A 20,786-nucleotide genomic window follows, 5' to 3' on the forward strand; every position below is an offset into this window, starting at 1 on the left:
TTTGAGGGATTACCGGAGCTTTTTTGATGTACTTTTTAAACTATAACATAATTAGGACCTTTATACTTGTTACATTCTATCTAATTTAATTACCAGTCTAAAATACTTAAAAATCGCTGTATCACCTAGGAAGTTTCTAACTATATGTATACGTGTGTGTGTGTATATATATATATATATATATACACACACACACACACATACATATTTATTTTTTCCCCTAAGCCATGCTTTCTTGTTTACTCTCTGAGATGCACCCTAGAATCGTTTGTTTGAATCTTGATTGGAAGTGCATTAAACCAATAACTTGGGAAGAATTGGCACTCCATATAATATTCAATTTTCCCACCCAAGACTGTGGTTTGTCTCTCCATTTACTCAGCTCATCTTTCAGACCCGGCCCCTCACATGTCTGCCTGCTGAGCGAGGCTGTGGCAGACTGAATCAACAGCAGAGAGAGGAAAATAAGGACAACACAGTGATTTCCTTATAAAGCAAAAATAATTCCTCTCAAAGAATTCCCCCTCTCCCTACCCTTTTGGGATTGAAATGGCTTTTCCATTTTCATAAAACCCTTTTTTTAAAATTTTTGCTTTTTTCTAAATGCATGAGTTGACAAAATATACTTTGGAAATTTCCTTGATAGATGAAATCTGAAAAATCTGGTAACAGTTCTCAACAGGACTTTATTACAGACATAGGTCATCTCCATTTTGGTAAGGAGTTTTGCATTAGGATAGCTACTGTGAATGGGATCTTTCTGTCAATTACATCTATCTCTATAGTTCCCTGATAACATAGAGCCTTAAGCGTTATTCAGCAACCACGTGCTGAGTATCTTCAAGCAAGCACGTAACTGGAGGCTCAGAGTCCAGGGGAGTAGGAACGGTTGGTCACAGTACTGTTAACCATAAGCTGTTACAACCAAGACAAAGAAGGGCCTGAACAGAGCTCTTTCCAGGAGATGCTGATGCTGGAGTTCATTTGTGAAAACAAGGGGTCCAATAAATGTTTCCTCCATAAATGAATGATGCTGCAAACTCAAAAAATAACTATTTTGTTAATAGAAAAAAACAACTTTTTGTCTCCTATAGAATCCTAGATATAAGTATTGGGGGTGGTAGTGGTGTTTTTGCTTGAAGCACAGATTGCCTAATACTTTCTGCCTTCCATCCACAGATTATTTGATTGGTAAGGGAGCAGGATCCCTTGTCATCAATTTCTCATTGTACTCTGACTTTGGGCCAGACTTAAAGATACAAAGAAGAGAATCCCTGGGTGGCTCAGTGGTTTAGCACCTGCCTTTGGCCCAGGGCATGATCCTAGTCTTGGGATCAAGTCCCACATCAGGCTCCCTGCTTGGAGCCTGCTTCTCCCTCTGTGTCTCTGCCTCTCTCCTCTTTCATGAATAAATAAATCTTAAACAACAACAACAACAAAAGATACAGAGAACCCCTATTTTTGCTGTTCTGGAGCTAAGGCATGTTTTTATGGAGTTAAAGTATAGAAAGTTAGGGTGCATTCCCTGAAGTGGAACAAATGAAATTGAGTGAATCCCTTTTCTAGTGTGCTGCTTCCTGCCTAGATGCTGTTCTGCTGCCTGTGCTCCCTGGGCCAGGTCATTCCCAACCTCTGTTGCCTTCTCAATGTAACCTTACTTTCAGCTGCTCACCAGACATAACCCTACCAGGACACACAGAATTCTTGATCATTCTCAAATCCCTGAGGGTGTCCCAGAGAGTAAGAGTCTGCAGACAAAACATGGGCATGGGGTCCCACAAAAGATAAGTAATATGGTCCATGTCCTCAAGGAGCTTATTGTCAAGGGATGGGGATGTGTGGCCCAAAGGGTTATTACCCTAACAGCATCCCTAGTTTTGACTACCAGGCTTCAGACCCCAGGGAAGACAGCTATCTGCACTATGCCTGGGCACCCAGCGCAATCACCTCAGAAGCTTTAAACTCTGTCCCTCCCAGTATACTTGGAGTCTGCCCTTGCCTCAGAGTTTTGAGATGGGCCTAAAAAGTATTAGCAAGCTCTTCAGGCGAGGTACACCTGCTCTCAGTCTTCCCGTTAACAGATCAGCACTTGCCTCAGACCTGCAGGAATCTGTTTCATGGTGTTTTAGTCTTTTATTTAATGCCAGACACTATTGTCCTCCTTAGGGCCAGCTCTGTCCTGCCTATGGAGCTTAGACTGGATTCTTTCTCCAGGTGGGAGTAGCCGACATAAGGGGGTAAATAGTAAAGCTCATAGCAGTGGAGCCAGGGAAAGTGTTTTCCAGTGTTTACACACGTAATGTCATGGAAGAGTCCGTCGACGGAGAGCTGAAATATTGGAGAAACTGTGAGGTCTTAACATAGGCCCTCTGACTGCTCGACCTCGGGGTATCTTGGCATTTCTGATTAAGTGCTCAGGTTAAAAGAAGTCAAGACAGCTTATCCCAGAGAAGAGAGTCACCCTCAGCTCGGCAGGTGCTGAGAAAGCATTTGATGGAGTTCAGAACATACAACCCCAAAATACGGCACCTTGGCATATTGAAGATTTTAAGCTGAAGGAGTCTGAGAAAATGGGGGAAGGCATGCATTCTGACATTGACCCTGCCCTTCTGCCCCGAAAACAGGGCAGAAAACCCTCCTGTGAGAGGCGTCCTCCCTGAGCCCAGAAAAAAGGAGCGTCCTTATCTCCAAAGATAAGACAAAGGAGACATTGGGGCCTCGCTAAGTTTCCCAGGGTTGACTACACTTACCTCATACTCTTGGACCTATCATGTTCCTCCACGATTGCCCACTCTTCATCACACCTAGCACAGCAGCTCTCAGTGTTTGAATGGTTCGTCCGGGTCTTCATTTTCTTAGGAAGGCTCCTTGTCACGTCAAACTTGTACTGAACCAATCTGTGCTGTGTGCTTTTCTGTTGGGCTGTCCTTGTCAGTCTGATTTTCAGACCCAGCCAGGGACCCTAAAAGGCTCAAGGAAAGCTTTTTCCTCCCCTACACCTTTCACCAAAATTACTTTTAGTTTAGAAAGGTTCTGGAAATAGAAGGATCTTTCCCATGGAGGGGTTGGGGGAGGGAGGAGAACCCAAGGGGTCCTTAAAAGAAAGGGAATGGCCTGGATGTTTCAAAAGGTTAGGGAGAAGTGGGGGCGGGGGGAGTGAGAACACAGAGCTGAGGCATGTGAAGAAATTAAACCACTCCCCACATCTTAGAGCAGATTGAATTTACATTTTACTTAAAAAAAGGGGGGGGGGGAAGTACATACACAGGGAGGAAGATGGGGTGGGGAACAACAGTGATCTGAAATGGAGTTCTACAGTTTTCCCCTACAATGATCGGTTCTGACTGTTGGGCAGTATCTCTCCTGCTGGCATACAATATTAACAAGGTCATAGACGAGGGAACTGCCAGAGTCTAGGCCCAGATGGAAAGGGGAGGAAGTTACCATATACAATGTAAGTTTACAATACACAGCATTTTCTTTAAATGAGGTGACGCAGTTGCAGGAAGAAGTTAACAATACTAACACGAGAATAATCAAATTTTTGTTATCCATGTACAGCAACTAACTGCTTTACAAAAAAGCAAAATAATACAATATATCATCACATGTATTTACAGTGTAGTAAATATACTTTTCTGTCAAATTTTACACAAACTATTTACAGGTGAATATACTGTTTTAAAAAAAACTGTGTGGCTGACACGAAGAGTGAATTTTTGTGTAAGTCCATTGCATAACATTAAGACATGCCTCTTTATGCCTGGAGGGTTGCGAGGGGTGTAAAACAAAATGAGAACAAACAGAAAGTCAAAACAAACTGAAAATCTCTAGAACCCACTAAGCAGGGAGGGAGGGCTGCCAGCTTCCATCCTGTGGGGGTGGCAGCTGACTGCACACCGTGGTGTCCTCAGCGCTGGGCTCAGGACCCGTGTGGGGCTGGCACTCAGTAATGGGCAGGTGTTGGTCGTGTGGATGAGGGACAGAGCCTCACAGCTCTCCCCCAAAGCCATTGAACTGTGTTCTCCATGCTGGCAAACAGGGCACATCCCTGGGACCGGAGCAGTGATAAAACCAGGTGGGTTATGCACAACGAAAACGTAATGAGTTAATTACGTTTGCCTCTTTAAAAAATCAGGGGGTAACATCCACAAACCCCAAATTACTTCTACGTTCTTTACAGAACTTACATCAGATTATGCAAAATGGGAAACTTGCTCTGAGCTTCCGATTTCTTGCGTAGGTCATGGTATGAGGCCTAAAAGAGTGTTTTATTTCACAGGGGAAGCACAGTGATGAGACTTAACTCATGTTCACTTTAGTTACTTAGAAATCTAGATTTTCCTAAAAAAAATCTGAAGTTTTCTAAACAAGGTATATTTTAAACCTTAGGAAGTTTTCCAATTTCTAGGATGTACTGATCAAAAGTATTTCTGCAGTTCAAAGAAAGCTCAATTTTGATTTGTGCAACGCTGATCATTTCATGAGGTACTTCAAGTGAATTCATTCCATTCATTCCACTAGAGGGAAATAGTGAATAAATTTAAGAAATAGCATACCTTGGAAAACTTGTTATGGAAATACCACTTTTTTTTTTTTTTTTTTTTAAACAGAAAACCTCTGGCAGTTTCTTTATTTCAATGGGAGAAGCAAAACAGCATAACAACACCCACCAACATGCACCAAGCCAACCAACAAAGAAGAAAAACATGGAACCACGATGATTACAGGCTCATATCTGCCTTTTATTCCAGGATGCAAGAAGCTGTGGTCCCTTCCCAGAAGCACTGGGCTGCAGGCATCCAAGACCCAATGGGCAGCTTGGCATTGGGATGTTAAGGATCTATTTGTGAACTCTGTTCTCGTCTTAGCATCCTTAGTCCTAGCTGTTCTGTTACAGAACTTTCTACTCTAATACAGCCTCTACAATCATTAAAAACCAAAGTTTAGTTAATTGCACCTGTCTTCAATATTTTCCAACAATTCTATGTCAAAAAAACTATTAATACTAAAGTTTTTCTCCTTTTATTTTGGCAAATGGTTCTTACTTTTCCCAGACTGTAAACAAATTAAGAAAATTAAATTCTTGTTATTTCTGAATATCAAAAGCAATTTTATTTACATTAACATATTACATTGTTACTGTGTGGATAAATGTGAAATGTGTTATATTATTAAAATCAGAACACTTCAATGTACCATTATTTATTGATTTAGCTGTGGAATTTAATTTACTGAAATCCACTCATGAAACAGCACTACAGGAAGCTCCCCCTCCCCTAGGTTTCTTTTCCCCTCCCAAAGCCATTACATCGTAACATATAAAGGGAACCTGGGAGTAGGGGGATAGTATCTTTTCTATAATAAATATGGTTTAGATCTAAATTGGAACATCCAGATACTACTATTATGTTCACGGAAGTCAAATCAATTTGCATACTGCAGGTACCACAAAAAACTTGGATCTGCATTACTATGGAAATTCCAACACCATGATAAATCCATACCGTTCAATATAGCAGCAACTCTTAAGGTCCCCTATTGTCATCCTAACGCAGGCTGACAAGTCCTTTCACAGTGATTAAATGCAATTCTATCATATAGAACCCCAATGTTTTGCTAAAGAGATTCCTGATTTTTTTTTGGAGGGGAGGGGAAGATTACAAGACACTTAAAATACATGTCATCAAAGAAATTTTTGATAATATACACCATACTCTGTGTTTCTGGGAAAATTATTAAACAAAATAACAGCATCAGCTACTCTAAAAGTCACGTACCATTCCATTTTGCTATGGAGCTAATGCAAACATCTATGAAAATTACCTTCGAGGAACAATTTTCAACACTTTGTTCACTGATTACCCTGCTCAGGATTATTTAGGAAAGAAGAGAAGGAGGGGGAAAACACATAATTACTATACTTAGTATAGTTTTGGCTTATAAAAACAAAACAAAAAAAACTTTTAGCATAAAGATTAAAAGATAATCAACTGGAGAAAAAAATAAACTAGTTTGGATGACTGAGCTTGGATAAGGCCTCAGAACCCATCGCTTTAATTCAGTGACATTAAGATATATGTGGTTATGCTTATTTTCCTGTAATTATTGCTAATACTCAAGTGTTAGTACTTCTTAAGAACTCATTACAAAATACTAAATCCCTCCACCCCCCAAAGTACCTTGCCTGTGGCTTTATGGTGTGAAGTCGCTGAGGCTTGACCTCTATGGTTCCTTCAGTTTTGTAAGGTAAAAAAAAGTCCACAGCTAAAAGTCAGATTAAACATACTGGGGTTACAGTATTATTTCTCCCATACACTTCTATCTTGAAAAGTGTGTAAATAAGACTAACACTTTACTTTGTATGATGAAGAAGGGGAAAACATAGAAGGCAGAGAGCTCTGTGCAAATGGCTTTCATAGCTGGCCAGTGGTAGCAGTATTTGAGAATTCATCCTCTCTCACAATTGGGATGTTCTCAGTTCAAGCGTCCTGACCTCCCGCTTTCTTTGCAGTTGTTCTGAACACCTGCTTAAACTAGAAACACCAAAAGTAGAAGAAAAAAAAAAGTTAAAGAAAAAGCAGCATTAAATTTAGGCAATGCTTCCAAGAGTTGATCATCTGGCAACATGGCAGACTTGGATGGGCTCATTATAAAACATGAAGTGCAGCATCACAGCACGGTGGTGAAGGGGTCACTAGTGGAGAGCCCGTGTAAGTTAAGTCTGTTTGAAAAAGGAAAGAAAGAAAGTTTCACACGATCTTCTTAATGCTATTACGTTTGAAACTGCCAGCGCTTCTTTGCTTCTGCACTTGGCTTGCGGATCCATGGCGAGTCCGTCCACTGTTACAGTGCCCAGTGGTTGGGGAGAGTTCAACGTTCTCCTTGTCGATTCCTGGAGAGAAGCAGATCGGCTGGTTACTCTCTGTCCTCAGGAGTTAAGCTCCAGGACTGAGTCTCATGATGTGCATATGAGATACAACCTGGTAAATTGTTTTTTGCATATTTCAACAGTCAACTGCTAGGATATTTACAAAGACCCTGTCACACAGAAAACATCATATTTTGTTAAGCAAAATTTGCTATCACAGCAGAAAAACAGCATAAGAAAAAAATAAAAACAACTGAGAAGTTGCAAGGGAAAGCTAGAGGCAGGCAGGCTTGAGCTGAATGAAAGGCTGGCAGCCACCAGGGAAGACTAGAGCTCCTTCCTCCAACATCGTATCAGAAGCTTGCAGCAGAGGTCAGCTTCTAGCCACATACCCTTACTGTTACACACAGAATATACTCTCCCAGTTGTAGAAGGTACTGAAATCTGTCACTTCAAAGAAAGGAAGATATATATATATATATATATATATATATATATATATATATATATATATATATATATATATATATATATTTTAAAATCATAGTGCCTGTCCCAAAGGAACTCAAATATTTACTGAGAAAATAATACATGACAAAGGTTATCCTGTAGAATCTTTGCTTTAGCGTTTTCAACTATGAAAAATCCCTTCATGTTCTGCACCTAAAACAGATGCCATTCATTTCTTTCATGGAGGAGATTTAACCTCCAAAAACTGGGCCCTACAGTGAATTTTAGAAATAGTCCAAGCAATACTTTCATAAAAGTAACCAGAAGTAAAAAACAAGATACTTTCTGCCCACCAGATTAGTAGAGTTTACAAATAAGATAGGTAACAGAATAGTGGTTACCCTGGGGAAATATGACTGGAAGAGGACAGGTGGGTGGTTCCTTGGAGTGCTGGTGATGTTTTATTTCTTAATCTAGATGTTGGATTTTTTAATGTTTACTTCTTAAAAGGTCACTAGATTGTAAACTTGATCTGTGTCCTTTTCTGTTACACTTCAATAAAATTTACCCAAATAATTACTGATTATACCCACCTGTGGCATGACTTGGTGGGAAAGCAGAAAGCTGGAGAGCATCTTAGCAATTTGTATCAAAATATAAAGTACTGGTTGATATTTACTGATAAAGAAAGATGACTAATTTTGAAGTAGGGGGAAAAAAATCTCAAATACAGGAAAAAAAAAAAAAGGACAGGAAAACATTTGCCAAATTTGTTACTTCTGGGTGGTGTTAATTCAAGTAATTTTTACTTTATTCTTACTATATCATTTGAATTTTAAAATAAACAGGAAATTTGAGAAAGGAAAAATACTCATTTTTGGACAAAGCACCATTTCAAAGTATTGCTGCTATAGAAAATGGACATAGACCCACACATCTACTTATTGGCTCATGAACAGGAAATTGATTTGTGATGATCTTCTAGAAGCCACACATCATTTAGATTCAGCCTTGCATTCAATTCAGATTTCCATAGGCTCAATAAAAGTTTGCTGTCCTCAACTTCTCAAAGGAACACTGGGCATTTGTTAGTGCTTTTTTATGAAAAAGCTAGGAGTCTGGGTGCAGCTGAACAATGTCTACCACACCTCTGCAGGAGCCAAGTACAATGGACCGGCATCTCCAATCTGTTCTTTTTCAATCATACGTGCAGAAAGATTAATGGAAGATACTACAACATTCACAGAGTTTTCTCTGGCTAACAGAATTCTGAGTGATTTTTGTTCTCTTCTACCTGTGTATTTACATCTTCTCCAGAGTGAATTTTTTTTTTTTTTAAGTAACAAAACTGAAAGAATGCTGCTCATCATCTCCAGGGTGCCCTGAACTTTGGGATGTGTGTTTGTACAGGCTGTTTCTGTTGCCTTGCCTGTCTCCACAAGAGAAATTCGAACCATTTTTTCCTCAACTCCATTTCCTTCACGATGCATTCTGCTGTTTCTTGCCAGAGCTACTGTCTCCCTCTTTCTCTCCCTGCTTCTATAAGGCATTTACATTTCTTACACTCTGTCTCTGCTACCACAACTTGTGTATATATCTTATTTCCTCTATGAGAGTAAAAACACCTAGAAAAGCAAAGATCATTCATTTTCCGGTGAGATCTATTTAATTGGTATCTTTTTCAATAAATATTGGTTGAACTGAATGCTTCCATTTTTAAATGTGATCATTGTAATTCAGAACCCAAAAGCATGGGTGTGGTGCATATTTTGAGTGGAAAAGAAAAAAATTTAATTTCCTTTATCTGAAATTATCATGAACTTATAGTGCATCTAACTTTCTATTTCCTTAAATCTGCACGTGACCTACAAGTTCAAGTCCAAAGTTCCTTATGTGGGTTCATATTCTCAATAGAAAATAAAATTCAGGTAAAGCTAGGATTTAAAAAGACAGGGGTTTAAAACAACCAGGAGACAGCCATCAGGAGAAGCCCAGAGTGGACAACTACCAAGAGAGACTGTGGCTTTCTGCATGCAATCTGCCACCCTGGGGTTTGTTCCTGCGTGCCCATCTTTGACACAGCCTTGCCATTACTAGATTTAGCTCGCTCTGGGGAGGAGCTTGTCATTACTCTGCAAGGTGGCAATGCTTTCTTTTGAGGATAAGGGCCTGCTGGTCACTGATATTCTTCAGAATTTAAGTTATAGAAATTGTGGCCACACAGATTAAGTCACTAGGGTGAAGATTTCTTTGAAGAAATACTAAGGATATTCTATTTTCTGTTAAGCAAGTAACCTTTAGACCTCTAAATAAAATGTTAAAAGTCTTATTTAGTTCTTGCTAAACGTTAAGGGTAGAAAGCAAGGTATAAAAGGTTTACACAGGGATCCCTGGGTGGCGCAGCGGTTTAGCGCCTGCCTTTAGCCCAGGGTGCGATCCTGGAGACCTGGGATCAAATCCCACGTCAGGCTCCCGGTGCATGGAGCCTGCTTCTCCCTCTGCCTGTGTCTCTGCCCCCCCCCCCCCCCCTTTGACTATCATAAATAAATAAAAATATTTGAAAAAAAAAAAAAAAGGTTTACACATACTAGGACCTCTACTATGTCAAGAAAAGAAACTAGTATATGTACTAAACTGTTAATAAACAGTGTTCTCTTAAAGCAGTGGGATCATGGGTGGTTTTTTTATTCTATTCTGAGTTTTCTAATTTTGTTTCCTAATGAACATGTGTTCCTTCAGTAAAAAATGTTAAAGTATCACCAACTTAGTCCCAACACTCATAGCCAAAAGCTTCCATGCTATGTGAGAGGATGATGCCCTACTTCTACTCTCAAATTAGTTTTCATCTTAATTCTTGTTTTCATATGTGTATTTTCTTCCTATTCAGTGACCCAACTCTATAAACCACACAGAGGTAAATGTGGTATAACTGATTCCCAACCTCACAGCAAAGCTGTTTTACTTTAAAGATCAAAGAAGCTGACATAAACATCTTGAAGGGTCATTTTTAAGAAAAAAAAAAAATCAATTGAAATGCATTATATTTATACCAAGGTACAGCATCTTGGAGAAGTCAAGTTAGTTAGAAGCAGTGATCATGGTGTCCAGTTCTGACATTTCAGTTCCCAAGCATAATTTGCATGTTTGAGAATTTTGGCAGCAGTCCTTCTTTTTGCCTTCCACAGTGAAATCTAGAAACCTCTCTAAGATGCTGGTGAAGGATCTGGTCTTAACATTCCGTAGGAAGAACTCTTGGATGGCATTCCGTAGGAAGAACTCTCAGATGGTCAGCCAGACTACTGAAACGCAGACAGAATCCACCCTGCATTGATACACGCTGTATCTTAAATTAGAGAGCAGACCCTGGTGCTGCTCCACTGAAGTTTTGTACTCTGGTCTACTGTAGTAGGCCCCTAAATACCACTCACCCCTCTGACCCTCAGTGGGCACAAAAGCAAAAAAACCCAAAAAACCCATGAGATGATGGAAACCCAGAGGCCACCACCTAAACGAACAAAGATAAAAACTTCTGTGGTCCGATTTCCTATTTTAAATTCTCCCACAGATAGTCTGTGGTCAAACATGCAGCCAGTTACAAACATGCAGGACAGAAGAAGCTGAAATTCTCTACAGCAGTGTATTAATAAGCACTATGCTTCAATGAATTGTGGTGGTTCCAGATAAAGATGAACTCCTAAATAAGAGGTGTTATTGGCCAGAATTTAGTAAATCAAGTGGGAAAAATGATTAGAGTGCATGATACTTATTGAAGTTGTATGTCTACCTCCTCTGCTCGAACATGAGTTCCTTGAAGGCAGGTATCAGGGTTTATTTATTCTGACAACTAGGGATAGATCCAGCCTGATGAAGAATAAAACACTTCATTTTAAAAATTCACCTAATTTTTAAGTACCAAAATGGTATCCCCAAACTGGAACCTAATACATTCATAAAGTAGTAAAAGGATGGAATCCCTTTCAGTTACTGAAAAGCTGAAGAAAAATGGGTTAGGTAATTTGTGAAAAGTCACACAACAGAAGTGAAAGACAAGTAACTCAAATTTCACACCACCTGCATGGGAGCACTGGTAAGTTACCTGACTGCATTGCTTCGGTGATTACACATATACTATGGCAAACTGGTCAGCAAAGTCTTATGATATACATGAGAAGGCAAACATATCAGAGGGTTCATTTGTTACATCCAACGATGCAAACATGTCAGAAGACCCGGGTTTGAGTCTTCGTTGGATCAGAACCTAATTTGGTTCTAGTTCTTAATCCATCAATTAAGGATAAGAGTAGATGTGCCTATTTCAAAGGGTTGTTAGAACAATCAGATAAGATGGTCCACGTGAAGGCTTTCTGCACATAGATAAAATAATTACTACAAAATCAAGATGCTCCTAATGCCTGAAATAAAAAAGACCAGGTGACGTACGGAAAGTAGTAGTAGAACAAATGCATAGTACTTGAATTTTACATGAGAATGTGTATTCTAGAATGTGTACTTAAGCTAATGTGATAATGTGTACTTAAGCACAAAATATAATAAATCTTTTTAGAATGTAACATAACTATAGTTTATTCTTATGGTATAGTAAATACTTTCATGGAGACACGTTAAATATGCATTTAGAAATATTTGTATTTGAAGCTACATATACAAAATTTTAACTATAAGAATTAACAAGACTTTTAATGTACTTTCATGACTTGCCAATACTTTTTGTATTTGGTCTAATCTTTCTGTATAATAGTTATAGAAGAATAAAAGAAGACAAGGTAGCTTTTGTAAATTAAATATAAGTGTAAGGCATTTTTTCCTTTTCAGTCCTCAGAGTTACCTAAGACCATATTCCTTTTTCTAAACATAGGTGATAGAGTACATAGTCAGCTTTAATTTCTAAAGAAATACTGGGATTGGATTTATATTGGGGAAAGACAAGTATTTCCTAGGCTTTAAAAAGTCTTCCTCAAACCACATACCCTGCCTTTTTTTTTTTTTTTTTTTAATTTATAACTCTCCCCGGAGTTTCCTGTTAAATGGGTTGTGTTTGCCCAGGGCTGGGACTGTGTGTTCAGGGTTCAGGGGGGAGTGTCAACAGCTTGTTCACAGAGACAGGATGCCTGGACCTGCAGGGCCAACGAGCACCAGACCTTAAAGCAGTGGTTTTACAAGTGCCTCAGGTGCTAAGCCGAACTGTGCTTACAGGAGTTGGTAAATGAAGTCTCATGCCATGTGCCCAGGATGAGCGCAGGGTAAGCGGCATTTCATGCAGAGATGACAGAAGGAAAGAGTACCTTGATGAGGAAACAGCTGCATGAAAACTGCTGACTTAGAGCAAGGCAGAGAAGCTTCACAGACACAGAATGGAAGGAAAAACAAAAGTGAGTGATGTCCACAAGATTTTTTTAAAGGGTGAAATATGAGTAGATATTGGACAATTATGATCCCTGGTTTTCAGAAGAAATCTTTTTGAATTATTGAACTCTGACCATTAATTTCCTAAATATTACACTCTATAAGTAAATGTTAGAACTTACGATTTTACAGATAGATGTGTTTTTACATTTTCTTTAGAATTAAGAATTTAAAGTCAAGAATTAAAAAATGAAATGAAAAATTAGCAGAAATTACACTAAGCAATTGCCCAGTATAAAATTACTTTTCTCCCTTAAATACAGGATGATAATAATAACAGAAAAAGGGCAGCCCCAGTGGCGCAGCGGTTTAGTGCCGCCTGCAGCCCGGGTGTGATCCTGGGGACCCTGGATCGAGTCCCACGTCAGGCTCCCTGCATGGAGCCTGCTTCTCCCTCTGTCTGTGCCTCTGCCCCCCTCTCTCTCTGTGTCTCTATGAATAAATAAATAAAATCTTTAAAAAATAATAACAATAACAGAAAAAGATGGAAAAAATTAAGAAAATACCAAATACAAGTCTAGGGATACCATATGCAGTTCCCAAAACATTAAAATCATTTCAGAGATTTTAAGTAGTCTTAAGAGAGGCCTTTAAGTTTCTTCTAAGAGGAAGACATTTGAAACCTGGTGAACATCTTAGGAGTGTTATGGACTCAGAATAAGTGCACACACACAGAAAGGGTTCCGATGCACTATCACTGTGCACACAGCTGTCAGCACTCCTGGTTTAGGAATGCCTGTAATGCTTAGTTGATCCACCCAGCTTCCTAAAGGGAAGATCTACAATTAAGAAGCAAAGTGAGGGACGTTGGGTGGCTCAGTGGTTGAGCATCGGCCTTTGGCTCAGGCTGTGATCCCGGGGTCCTGGGACTGAGTCCCACATTGGGTTCCTTGCAGGGAGCCTGTGTCTCTGCCTCTCTCTCTGGTCTCTCATGAATAAATAAATAAATATTTATATAAAAAAAAAAGCAAAGTGAGTGAATAACTGACAGGCTTGGACACAGTCCCAAAATAAACTGGAAAAGGTGAATTAAAAAGAGAAACAAAACCTCAACTGAACAGGTTTTGGCTCTAAAAAATTCCTCCTCCAATACTAACAGTAAGATAAAGCTGATCAAAGGGGAAAGAAAGTTTTTTTTCCTAGTAAAAAACAGTTAAAATAGATCACATGGTTGTTTTGTTCAAAAAATTATAACACAGGGGATCCCTGGGTGGCTCAGCGGTTTGGCGCCTGCCTTTGGCCCAGGGCATGATCAAGGAGACCTGGGATCGAGTCCCGCGTTGGGCTCCCGCATGGAGCCTGCTTCTCCCTCTGCCTGTGTCTCTGCCTCTCTTTCTCTCTCTCTCTCTATCATGAATGAATAAATAAATCTTTAAAAAAACTATAACACACATCTCACATTTTCTTGAGGTCAAAAATGTTACAATGAATCTCTATAGGATAAGTATCTGGAATTCTGGTTATTTTCTACAGAGCATTTTAATCTTGCACTTAAAATCAAAGATCTTGTGTACATATAGAATTTGTTAGAAGGAAGTAAAGACTTTAGTTCAAAACCCAATACTGCAATCCATAAGCAGAAACTGTCAAGCCTTGACCAGGGTCTCTCTCATCTTTAAATGTCCTAGATAACCTAGTATATACCTACAAAATGGGTGTTCAAATGTTTACTGAATTAAATTACAGTGTGAAAAATATTAGGAGAACCTTGGCAGAGTATAAAATAAAATTTAATACATTGGAAATGGATCTACTTAAATTTTCTAATGAGTACTAAATCCATATAATTCCATCTGGGTTTTTATTTCTAGTATCCTTGCTCTTTAACATGTAAAGAGGATGCAGGAACACTGCACTTGAAAAGGTTATAAAGCATTCAAAACTATGGCTTTAAAAAGGCTTCCTTGCTCATCACCTAAGAGTGCCACTAATGACTTGGCCTTAAGCAAGGGAGCTCCATTCACACAGCATTTTTAAGTGGATAGCTTGGTTTTCTAGCTCTGATCCTGGTTCTTCCATTCATGTCCAGCTCAGCTACTCTGAACCTAACAGGGGACTGAAAAACCAATTTGGAATACTCTTATATATCAGAGTTAATTTTATAGATTCTCTTCAGGGTTCTCTTAGTGACATTTGGGAAAATCTGACAAGGCAAAGTTTTATGTCCATTTGGCTGAAAGGTTACTATGATTTTACATGCACTGAACTCTACTGATGGCTCCAACCATGCCAAGTTCAATTTCAACTAGGGAGGCAGTCAGAAGACATTTACACATTTGAAAATATAGATTTAGAAAATAATCTTCCTTGTGCTAAGGGGATAGACAAATGGGCTATGATAATCTGTCAAGAACAATGCATTTTCAGAGACAATTGCTTTATGTAAGTAAGTAACCAATACTTTCTCAAAAGCTGGTGACTGATGAATTACCCCCACCTCCACCCCCTAAATAAAGTAATACTTTAAGTCAGGTTTAATGCTTGGGAGTGGGGAGTTCATGAATCTCTTATCTAGCTGATTTGACAGCAGAGGATGTTGGTTGTTGACCAAAAAGAAAATACAGCTTAGTGGCTGATCCTGCTAAGTACCAAAGATCTAGAAAGCAGAGTCTTGCATTGAAAAGGAAAGTCTGCAGCTAACAGTTGAGCTTTAAGCAGCTCAATGACTTTTGCTTTTTCACAATAGGGCAACAGAGCTTTCACAAGCTTTTTTTTTTTTTTTTTTTCTTTCACAAGCTTAAAGCTCAGGAGACTGGGTGCAGATTAATGTTGGGTAACTTGATAGCAAGCCACATTTGTGCTCCATTTTCAGGGAGTGACATGAAATTTCTTTAAATATCTGCTTGGAGGGCACCTGGGTGGCTCAGTTGGGCATCTGACTCCTGGTTTTGGCTTGAGTTGTGGTTTTGAGGTCATGGGATGGAGCCCTGCATTGGGCTCTGCATTCAGCTCAGAGTCTGCTTTCTCCTTTTTCCTTCTGCCCCTTTCCCCACTCACATGCTCTCTAAATAAGTAAAATCTTTAAAAATAAATCAGTAAATAAATAAATATTTCAGCTTGGGACTTGGCTGATGGGAGTGGAGACACAGAATTATTCTGATTTTTATACAACCAAACAGCAAAGTTGAAATGCTAGGCTGAGTTAGGAATCTGGATAAGATTCATCACTTCTTTTAGCTGTTTGATATCAGCAAACTCAGCTCCATTGAGGAGACAGGAATATAGATTACATGTAGCTAAAGATACAAAGCAGTATATCTCATTATAAATGAAGTATTAACTCTTAAAGAGGTATTCTATAATAGCAAATGACAAAAGCACAGTAATTAGTTATATAGATAAATCAGGATCCTTTCATGGAGATGAGCTCACAACTCAGAGATAAAAATGGGTTTGTTTCATAGGAGAGTGAAATTACTATTGAAAAGATAAACTCTTTTTCCAAAAACATGTAGTAAAATAATCTGGCAAACCGAGGACCTACAATTTGCAATTCAGAACTAGGGAATGCTGAACACCACGATTTTACTTAATTCTATTGTTTTTAAAGCTTCAGTTTCCTCTGAGAATAGTCAAAGGCTTCCAGGCTGTGGTCATCTATTCAAGCAGCCATCTAAAAACTACTAGAAGTGATATTATTAGTTTAAAACTGTAACCAAAACCACATATGCTATTTTCTGATTTTTATAAACAATTTTAAATAAGAGGATGCAAGGTAGGACTATTTTTTAAACAACCGACATAGGATATAAGCAATTAATCAACTAGCAGAGGAACCTGTACTGCTACCTTTATAGACAGAGTCTATGAATTTTCTCATTGTCATTAACCTTATAAAAAACAAGTAATGCAGAAAACAGAGAGCTCTACAGAAAAAAGCAGTGTGGACTTAGGGTAAGGCAGGTGGAAGTAATGAGACAGCAATAAATAAACAAATAAAGAAACAGGGAAACAAAGGGAAGGAAGAAAGCTGATGGACAGGTCATAGATATGGAAGACAGTGACTATGGTAGAAAGAGCACTGGCCCTGGTTCTGGATAAGAACTATGTGATAAAGCAATTACCTTAGCTCTTCTAGTCCTCAGTTTCCCCATCACACCAGACATTGTGAGCCTAGAACTATATGATCTCTGTAGTCCTCTTTAGCTCCAAAATGCTAAGATTTGGAGGGTGTGGGGGCACGGAGGTGGGGAAAAAGAGTTCAGTGGCTGCAATATCTAGAAGAAAGTATATTTTAAGTTTTTCCCTGGTTATAATGGTTGAAATGCGGATGATGAGGCAAGACCACAGGCATACCCTAGGGCAGTGCTTCTCACACCCTAGTGTAAGAATCACCTGGAGTGTTTTATTAAAACAGACTGCTGGGCCCCGCTTGTGGAGTTTCTTATGCAGGAAGTCTAGGGTGGGGCTTAGTATCTGCAGGTCATGGGATGGAGCCCTGCAGATATACTATCGATATACTATCGAGTTCCCAAATGATGCTGATGCTGGTCTGGGATTGTTGCTGGAGAAACATTGTCCTAGGGAGTAAGGGACAGAGGGCAAATGAACATGGTTATATGCGGAAGAAAAGTTGGTCAGATTTCTCTTATTTTTTGGAGGAAGAAAAGCAGCTGACTAGGTGCAGTAAGGGGATTGATAAATAAATGCTGGACTAAATAACTTGTTTCCTCTGCTGACCAAAGCTTTGTTGCTGACCAAAACTTAATACAGTTATTTTAATACAATGATTTGTGATTGGATATTATATGTGCCATGTTCTCCAGGCCTTCAAAACTATGTATGTTTATTCATGCAAAATTGGGATTATAAACTGGGGATTCTATTTATGTGTCTTGAACATCACAAATAGTTGTAATACATCACTAAGCCTTTAAAAAAAAATCCATGCCAACACCTTAAAGAGAATAATGTATAGTAACTATACATCGGTGCTTCATGTGTAAAATTTTCAGATAATGGAACTTTCAACACAAAACCTTTTTAAAATTTTCACCATTTTAGAAGGGTATCACTTCGAGTGGAAAACATGACCACATGGAAGTTTTCCCTGACTACCCACTGTCATCATCACACACAATAGCATCAGTTCTGTAATGAATAACACTTCTAGGGTCAACCAGAGTTTTAGGAAACTGTTCACTCTGACACTGGAATGAGCCTAGAAGACTATAGGTTTGCCATTTCTGTCACTTTGTGTATCTCAGCCCTGTTCAAGCTATTAGCTATTATTTTCAGTGTATCCACCTCTAGCAGCATGTTGCATTGACATACTTTCCCCATGTGGACCTAAGAGTGACTCCATGGCAAGGAATATGCTTATGTGCTTCAAGATATTATTTTCCTGAGATGACATTTTTCTAATTGTTGATTTTCTTAGATTTTCAGGTTAGCCTCTGGATGGTTGAGTTGTTGCTGGCAACAGGGAAGTGGGGTACTACCATATTTTGTGTATTTTTTGCATACAGTATGCTGTATCAGAGACATAGAAGCCCTAGGGCTAGGCTAGTATATCTAGTAAGGAAATTGTAATTCTCTTCACTTACAAGCTAAGGTACCTTAAAGGATGCTCTTCCTCCCAAATTCTAAAAACTTATCAACCTTAGAACACTATGTGAACATTCTAAACATTTCACTATCTTATGAATATCTGTTTAAAAGCAGAAAGCTTTATAGAATAACAAAATTCAAGTTAGCTATAAGGTAAAGAAAAAATGTAAGATGAACCTCATGATAAAAAGGAGCAAAATCTACTATAACCTGATAACAAGGGAATTCCTGATGTTGGTATATTAATATTATTGCTCAAATTTATATAAAGATTACATTTACTAACCTGGGGAATGCTGGGAAGTTGCAAGTGAGGTCATGGAATTAGAAAGGTTAAGATTAGCAGTAATACTAAGCTGGCTCTGCACTGCAGGAGGATAAGGAGAAGTGGGTGTCAGGAGGGACTCCTCACTGGTTTCTTCATCAATTCCAGGCAAATACGTGTCAATCAAGGCATCAAGAAACTTAACAATAAGCTCAGCATAGTCTGGGATTTGTGTTTGCTGTAATGGAAAATAGGAAATTATTTTAGCTCCATTCTTTTTTTTTTTCTATAAATCCCCTTTGAAGCCAAAAAAGATTAACTCAATTTTTGTTTTGGGCTTAATTTACTAATTTTCTTCTTTTATACTAGAGAGCATTAAAGAAAGGGGGTGGCATACTATTTCTAGACTACCATGGGATTTACAACTGGGAACTCTTCAGCTTACACCTACAGCTTCCAGATGAACCTACAATTATTGAAAGCCATGCAGAGGCAAAGACTGAATTAATCCTGAGACAGTAAAACCATCAGCAATGATGTCTAATCAATTTTTCAAAACAAAGAAAATGAGCAGAGGATCATCATGCCAGCCGCCATTCAGATACTCCACTAACTGAACACTGTGAAGGGCAGAGGGTTACTGGCAATCAAACTACAAACAGACCTGCAGGATATATTATTTCTAGGAATTCAGGCCCATTTTTTAAATGACAGCTTTTGCATATCAAGAGATATTCAGTAATAACTGAACAAAATAAAAAACGAAATATCTGATTCTTAAAACTAGAATAAGATTTAGATAATTCAGCTTGATTTAGCACCCCTGAGTCTAGAACACTGCACTAGGAACTGTCCAGGGAAGAAACAGAAGTCCTGCCTTCAAGGAATCTCAACCCATCTGGAGGGACCATATATAGAGAGAATAATTAAAAACACATTTAATACTATATCAATTAATGCCAATCAAATAAAAAAATGAACAGGAACAAATAAAGATATATTCAGGAAAGAATGAATCTAATCCAATAGGTTGGAAGGAAAAATGTTTTCATGAAGAAATTTTTTTTCATTATGTAATTAAAAAACAGCTTGAGATTTAATTGACATATAACATTATATTTGGGTCATGAGGTAGGTTTAAACCCTAGGTCACACTCCTTCCTAATTACAAGATACTTAAGTGTATGCATTATGATCAACAAACACCCAAGTGACCAAAAGCAGAAAACTTACAGAGGTTTCTTTCACAACCTTCTGAAAAGTCAAGCATAAATTGAACTGAGTTGTTTTTTGTAAAAACTAACATATAAACCTATTAAAGGTGCTGCCTCTTAGAATCTTGTGGTGGAAAACATTTTATAAAAATAACATGTGTTTATCATGTTATTATCATGTTATCATCATTCTGGTTTTCAGCATACTATGTTCTTTAAGCAGGCACACTAATATGAATAAAAACTTTAGTTTTGTCAATGGAGAAAAACAGATTTTCTTACCTTTGAAAAGGGTCCTGCAAACCGCCATAAGCCATTAAAACCAAAACCTGCAACAAACCAAATGGTACTCTTATAATAAGCATGACACTCTTCTAATCCCTAACAGAAATGAAATGTTATATAGTTGATGACATTTAAAGCCTGTGTACACAATGAGAACATTTTTTTCAGAATGAATGTCAGAGTAGGCTAAAACTCACTTAAAACACACTCAGTATAAAACCATATTTTAATCTTAAGAAGCTGTAAACTGGTTACTCATTGAACATACAATGAGAAGAGTACAAAATGGTATATGGAGAGAGAAGTATGAACAAGCCTATCCCTTATAAAGAATTTCTTATTTAGTGCATTCTGTAACAGTGCACATGGCAGCAAGTTTATTAACCATCCTCCTCCAGAGACATTTATTTACTTTGCAGATAAGATGTTTGGTACTGAGGTGGGGATTCTTCATGGTATACCACACTCTGCACGATTCCATGGATTGGATTTAACAAATTTGGATCTTGGCACAATGACAACAAGGTGTTGATCTTAGAGTCCAACAAATTGTGCCTAAAAAAAAAAGTAAACACAGGAACATTTTAAAGGAAAATTCAATAAAAAATATACACTGGAAAACATTATATAACACCCAGAACAATGTGATAAAAATGAAGGGAAAGGAATATTTTTTACCATCTGATGCTTTTCTAAATTTTGTATAAATAAATATATAAATAAACAA

General features: G+C 38.3%; 1 protein-coding gene across 10 annotated transcripts in view; it reads right to left on the reverse strand.

Moving 5' to 3' along the window:
• Positions 1-3,212: 3,212 nt before the first annotated feature.
• The window catches only part of NF1 (neurofibromin 1), a 274,111-nt gene continuing 256,537 nt past the window's right edge, over positions 3,213-20,786 (reverse strand). For 5 of the 10 annotated variants that reach the window (XM_038548199.1, XM_038548195.1, XM_038548194.1 and 2 more), the window contains 5 exons: positions 20,472-20,614; positions 20,057-20,103; positions 18,582-18,798; positions 12,625-12,678; positions 3,213-6,895 (listed from right to left, as the gene is read on the reverse strand). In XM_038548199.1, coding sequence (XP_038404127.1) covers positions 6,753-6,895; positions 12,625-12,678; positions 18,582-18,798; positions 20,057-20,103; positions 20,472-20,614 — 604 coding nt within the window. In that variant the 3' untranslated portion in view covers positions 3,213-6,752. Of the gene's footprint in view, positions 6,896-11,105; positions 11,183-12,624; positions 12,679-18,581; positions 18,799-20,056; positions 20,104-20,471; positions 20,615-20,786 lie in introns of all 10 variants that reach the window. The other 5 variants (XM_038548200.1, XM_038548198.1, XR_005364696.1 and 2 more) reach the window with 4 other exon arrangements.

This window comes from Canis lupus, chromosome 9 (genome assembly GCF_011100685.1).
Source record: "Canis lupus familiaris isolate Mischka breed German Shepherd chromosome 9, alternate assembly UU_Cfam_GSD_1.0, whole genome shotgun sequence".
Classification (NCBI taxonomy): Eukaryota; Metazoa; Chordata; class Mammalia; order Carnivora; family Canidae; genus Canis; species Canis lupus.